General features: G+C 47.8%; 1 protein-coding gene across 1 annotated transcript in view; it reads left to right on the top strand.

The window, feature by feature from the left end:
* The window catches only part of fam234a (family with sequence similarity 234 member A), a 5,555-nt gene extending 846 nt beyond the window's left edge, over positions 1-4,709 (top strand). The window contains exons 2-12 of the mRNA XM_086140298.1: positions 89-391; positions 466-576; positions 697-879; positions 991-1,115; positions 1,535-1,667; positions 2,021-2,147; positions 2,226-2,369; positions 2,499-2,580; positions 2,654-2,806; positions 2,914-3,013; positions 3,110-4,709. Of these exons, the coding sequence (XP_085996424.1) occupies positions 121-391; positions 466-576; positions 697-879; positions 991-1,115; positions 1,535-1,667; positions 2,021-2,147; positions 2,226-2,369; positions 2,499-2,580; positions 2,654-2,806; positions 2,914-3,013; positions 3,110-3,321 (1,641 nt within the window). The 5' untranslated portion in view covers positions 89-120 and the 3' untranslated portion in view covers positions 3,322-4,709. The remainder of the gene's footprint in view (positions 1-88; positions 392-465; positions 577-696; positions 880-990; positions 1,116-1,534; positions 1,668-2,020; positions 2,148-2,225; positions 2,370-2,498; positions 2,581-2,653; positions 2,807-2,913; positions 3,014-3,109) is intronic.
* Positions 4,710-6,172: the final 1,463 nt, after the last annotated feature.

The following is a 6,172-nucleotide window of genomic DNA, read 5'->3' as shown; positions in this document are numbered from 1 at the left end:
TTTACGTCTGAGAGATACATCAGGCGTGTCAGTACGCTGATGCTAAGTTATTTACTGTGTGCGTGTTTTTTTTCTTCTCTCCGTGCAGATCTGTGGAGCTGGTAATGCAGTAAGGAAAGGATGGAGACCACAGATTGTGCCACAGAGGGCGACCCTCTGAAGAGGGAAGGGGATGGGGTTGAGTTGGGAACAGCCTCTCACGCGGCAGAACCGCAGAAGAAGAGTTGTAAGGAAGTCTTGGGTTTTTCTAAACGGACCCATTGGCGAACGGCGGCCTTCTTCCTCTCCCTGTTTCTCTGCCTCACCGTTGCCTTTGCCTTCTCCTTCATCATCCCGTGTCCTGTCCGACCACAGTATCTCACTTCCTGGAACAGGACTTTCTCTGGAGCAGGTCTGTGGTAATGCCTCTTTTGTTCCCTGCCGCCGATGCGGCTGCAGAACTAACCGTGCCTCCTTCTGCCACAGAAACCTATGATTTTCTAGCTTTTGAAGATGCGAGCAAAGACAAGGTGATGGATGTCCTGTTTGTCCTCAAGGACACAGAAGGCAGCTTAAATAATACTTGTGACAAAGCAGGTATAAATATACATTTACTCCAAGCATGTGCTTATAAATCTGTCTTGCACTGCAATCGTTCTATGTAACTTTGATGCACTTGTCTGTGTGTGTGTGTCTGTGTGTGTGTTTGTGTTACAGGTCTTCCCTCGCCATGTGTGTTTGTGTTAGCGGTGGATGGGACAGATGGAGAAACCCTATGGGAGCGTATGCTAAGTCCCGAGTTCCACTGGGCCCAGTGTGGTCTAGACGAACAGAATAACCGAGTGTGGGACTGTCTGCTGTTCCACGCTGACCAGCTGTCGGCTCTGGACAAACATAAAGGTTCCTGACTTGTCGCACTTCCCCTAATCTGCACGATCCACATCAAATTGTATTTGGAGATGAGAAGTAGATGACGTTTTAAAAGTGTGTGTGTGTGTGTGTGTGTGGTAGGTGAGGTCAAGTGGCAGCAGCCTCATCCTCCTGGTCTTCACAGCACTCTGCCAGTTCTCAATGTCCCAGATTTAGATGAGGACAAAGTCAGCGACATCGCGCTGGTGGCGTCTAACAACGTCCAGGTAACTGCTCCTATGTAGGGCACTCATGGTTTGCCATGTATTTTGAAGTGCAAGGATCAATGCCTGACTGGGTTTGGAATTTGGCTGATTAATTTGTGACATATTTCAAGGTTTCGGTTAAATAAAAAAAAAAAGCTTAGGCAGGGAAAGAAGCCTATCTGATGTAGCCTGGCAACCAGACAAGTCTGCTTTGCTCTGATTAGATTTGCCTCTGCGGGGCTATTTGGCCTCCCACTCCTTCTGACTTCCGGTACTTTCTCACAATTATTGATTTCGAGCATACGCTAAACGTCCAGTAGCTGCTGAAGAGGCACTGTGAAAAAACAAAACAGCAGGAAATATAAAAATGAGGCGGGTATTTGACCGTTAACGTCGCTGTAAAACAAACTCTGACCCGATGGCGTCTTTTCCCTCGGCAGAATTATCTGGTGTTCCTCTCAGGGAAAACAGGAGACCAGATCGGATCTCCGGTCGCACTAAACTCCTCAGAAGCAACAAACTACCGTCTCCATCGCACTGCAGATGGCTGTCACTACCTTCTGCTTGTCAAAGGTGGGCTTCTAACCTCATCTACGTGTCAGTCCAGCACAGTACCCATAATGCACATCGCAATTCACCTTCCAAGTCCGAATCATTTGACGGTAATGAGTCGGGAATCTGTTTGGAATCCAGGAAAGCAACTCTGTGACTAGTTCTCGGCTATTTAGGGTTTCCAGGTATCCTGGGAAAGAGGTGAGCGAATATTCATTGCTTCCAGCTGCGTGAGTTCAAGATTCTACAATGATTTTAGATTATCTTGTTTGTGCATTAATACCGGAGCGAGAAGAGAGTTCAGATTCGGAGTTCAGGGAGATCGATGTGTGTAAATACCCTTGTGATAGAACAATTTATCTCTGATGTTACAGACACTGGCGTGTACGGACTGGCACTGTGGAGGATCACCGCCGAGGCGGGGGTCAAAGTGAGTCTGAAAAAGGATAAACACTGGGAGCAAAATGCAAGTGTCACATCAGGACTGGTACCGGTTTACAAGTAAGCGGCAGCCGGACAAGCTTATTCCGTCACGACTACGCCCGCGTGTCGTCACTTTGGCCTCGGTCGCGTTTGCAGGTCCGACTCGGTGACACAGGTGGTGAAAACAAAGGGGTCAGATGGGACCTCCGATCTGCTGTTTGTGACGGACACAGAGGTGGCCTTGGTGGAGGGCAAACAGTTGCGGCCTCAGTGGAGCTTCAACATCAGCTCAGTCTTCAGGTAAGCGTTATGTACAGATTTCCAGATTTTCGGACTGGAAAAGAGGTCATCGAAAGTGGCGCTGATCGGATCAGCGACCTAAACGTGCCCAATCCTGGGCGTGTCCTCCTTCCTCTTGTCCGTGTTTAGAGAACCCTCCTTTGGCCACTTCAACAAAGACGGCGTCCTGGATGTCGTGATTGAGGAGGAAATAGGCAACCACACAAAACGGGTAGGTGAGGTTTGGAGTGCAGATGTTATAAGCGGGGGACACCCCGTGTCACCGGTTTCTACTCCGTGTCCAGGTCGTCATTTTGGACGGAAAGTCCGGTCACTTGTTGTGGGAAGTCGGCCTTTCTGCCAATCCCAACTCTCCTCGACCCGCCTCCATACACACCACCAACTCTTACTCCATCTTCATGATCTGGGGATTGTGGACTGAGCAGACCGCTTCTTTTGTGAGTGTGTGTTTTTGTGTGTAAGAAAAGATGGGCGCCAGTGTTTACTCACCATTGTATTCTCAGAGTCCTTCAACTGCGACCTTTTTTTAACTGTCCTCCCCCAGGTTCCGTCAACCGGGGACCATTTTAACATGCTGCATCCGTTGTATTCAAACGTTCTTCTAGAGGCGTCAAACATCACGGATCAAATCATAACTTTCAGAGGTGCTTTTTATAACTTTGTTTTCGCCTGCCCGCTGCACACGGAGTGCCGAGGAACCCGCGGCCCCTCGGTGACCGTGTTTTGTGTTTCTCTCTCAGCGACACTGCTGGAGCGCGGACGCCACGCCGCCTACATCCTGCTGACGGGCCCTGGATCCGAGGGAGCCGACGGCGCCGTCGTCCTCAGCAAGCGGAAGCTAAAACAAGACGTCCCCGACGGCAGCATTCACCGCATCGACGGCAGCCAAGGCTCCGAGAGCGACGACGACATAAAAGAGGCCTTCAACAGACTCCGCTTCAGCGACGAGTGAAAGAGCAGGCCGGTGACACGCGCCGAGGTCGGACTTTTAGTCCCTCGCAGTCATTTGCATACGCGTGTGTCACAGAAAGTAATTCTCGGCAGGATAACGGCCCCCTTTTCTCAGCAGGCGCATTGAATTGTCAGAGCGGGAAAAGCAGAGTTGCATTTCATGACACGGGTGATGGCGACACCCGGTCGAGTGGAGTGGATTCTCTGCGTCGCTCGTCACAAATGTTAAGTCTCCGCCTGTGCTTTTCACGCTGCCAATTTATCAGCGCCTGCAAGAATCGCAGAGACAATCAACGTTTCTGTATGAACACGTAATCTGACCAAACGTGTTTTGAAGATGCTCGTTTAACCGGAGTCACCGCTTTCCATCCGAGTGGCCGATTTTTAGCTTCCGCCTGAATTCTGTCGTCCCAAATTGCAAATGATAATCCACAAATCCGTGTTAGCCGGTTTTAGCCACACGACCCCTCAATGTTCAAACATCTGGACACGGCTGACTGCGCCGTGGTTAAACTCGCGTGTTGAGCCAAAATCCGATAGCGCGGCTTCGGCCTCTCCCCTCTAGACAACCAAAGAAATCGCGTCGTCCGAACTCCCGTCCTGACCGGGGCCGGCGTTCACCCTCGCCGGACAAACTGGGCATTAACTGACGTCCGACTGAGCTCCAGAATCACCGTCGTAACTTAGCGTCCAAAGATCTACCGTTATGACAATCGCACACTGTCGTCGTCCTGCTCACCGACCCGCTATAACCTTGCCGGACTGTTTCTCGCACTTGTGTTTGCATCGAAGCGACGCTTTTTTTCCTTTTTCAAACAACAGAAGCTGTATTTCAAACCGGTACTGTTATTTTTTTCTTAAACCTATGCAACTGTTCGTCACACTGTGCTTTAAACGGTAACCGGTCCGCCGCCGGAGGCTGGGCGGTAAATGCTGTGTAGATAAAATAATAGCCTTAATGATTTCACTCCATGGTACTAGGACACAAAATAAACAGCCGCACGAGGTAACTTGAAATGCAACGGAGATCGCCGTTTGGCGAAGCTTTGACTTTATGGTTCCATGTTCTCAAAGGCGTCGCTGAAACCCCGGCCCTATCGACGCTAATCAAAACCGTTTGTGTTTGAATCATGCTGAATCCAAGATGCTGTTCCTTCCAACGCACACTGACACGCCTTATTTCAGGCATCTGACGCAGAGACCCAACACTTCACAGCAATACAGAGTTCTCTGGGTCGACGGCTCCTTTTCAAACTGATGTCGGTTTTTTTTTTTTTTTTTTTTGGCTGTACATTAAATGTATTGAACCTGTGGGACAGGCTTTTAAAGGAGCTTGCTATTTTTTTCTGACATGTAAAAGATTTAAACAATAAAGACTTTTCCTGTGAAGGATTGAGTTGTAGAGAATATCTGCACAAAGTACCTGTGAAAATGCAAACTGCAAACAGTCCGCCACTCTGTCACGCGATCCGTTTATCGGCGACACGTCGGTCCGCTCGATCGCCAACGTTGGGATGGAAAGCTGCCGTTGATAAAGGACGCCAGGAAGACCGGCTGTAATTCAGTCAAGACGGCGCTGATCTCCATAAAACCTTTCAAATGGCCTTTGTGGATTGTTTATAGCACGTCGGTGATCATTTCTAGAGAAATTTGCTGGAGAAAGAAAATGCCTCGCTGACGGCCTCCGCCTGGAAAAAAAATTAAGTCATACAACTTTGGAAAATTGCTGTAGGTCAATTTAGCTTTTACCTTTTGCCATTGCAACTCAGCAAGATGAGGTTGTCGCCAAAGATCAAGACAAACAGATGGGCTTTTCAGAAAAAACAAGTTTTTTTTTTTTTTTTTTTTTAATTTTTTTTTAATTTATTCTTTTCAAATAAGCCTACATCAAATATACATATTTAATCCAGATTAGAAAAATAATAAAATATTTCCAAACACAAAAATGCAGCGCTGGATCCTGCCCCGCAGAGCAGGCCAAGACCCACGCACACAGTTAGTGACTAACAAAGTGAAAGAAATACATAAAACTGCATTTTAAATCATCTCACTCCGGTAACAAGGAGTCAGAAACGCCTTGTGGGGGCTCAACCAAGCTGTGACAGAGAAATGAGCGAATATAGGAAGAGACTTTTTTTCATGCAACGTCACGATAAATATCGAGTAAATGATTAGAACAACACCAAGTATTACAGTGGAGGATCACGTTTGTCCCTTTTTAAAATCCCAAGTTCTCAGCTGGAGGTAAGTTTGGGTTACAGTACCTTCTATAAGGTCTTCACGCTTCACACAGGCGGATTCCGGCCGACGAGTCCAAGCAAAGCACCGTAACCGCTGCACATGTATTACAACTTTAATAAAGGTCACTTGGATGTCGAGAGTTGTTCTACCTGATACTTGGCCTGAAGCTCTAGGTTTTTTTTTTACAAAAAAAAAAAAAGAGAAAGGAAAAAAAGAACTGACTGAAATGTTCTTGAGCTAAATACATGCTGAGTATTTAAGTGTGGAAATCTGCACCGGTTCAATGTTTTTGTTTTTATTAAAGTTGAAATGCACAAGACCTGACAAAAAGCAGCACTTTCAGCGACGCCTGACTCCCTTTGTCATACGTAGAAATGAACCAAAAAAGATATTTACCCACTCAAAAGTACTTCCCGGTCGGCCGGCGGCTCGGAAATAAACGAGCCGACGCGATATCTAAACCACGGACAGATAGAAATTAGTGTCTGCATAGCCTTGGGGGTCGATTGGTGCGCGTGAGTAAGTGGCAAACTCGTCAGGAAACGTGTTATTTTGAAGAAATGTGGCGTGAGAGCGGGAGAGCGTGGCGCCGGAGCCTCGCGCCCGCCACC

This window comes from Fistularia commersonii, chromosome 33 (assembly GCF_037954325.1).
Source record: "Fistularia commersonii isolate RoL2024-O1a breed Wild chromosome 33, RoL_Fcom_v1.0, whole genome shotgun sequence".
Taxonomy (NCBI): domain Eukaryota; kingdom Metazoa; phylum Chordata; class Actinopteri; order Syngnathiformes; family Fistulariidae; genus Fistularia; species Fistularia commersonii.
The sequence above is the reverse complement of the archived record's forward strand: the minus strand, read 5'-3'. Positions and strand labels throughout refer to the sequence as shown.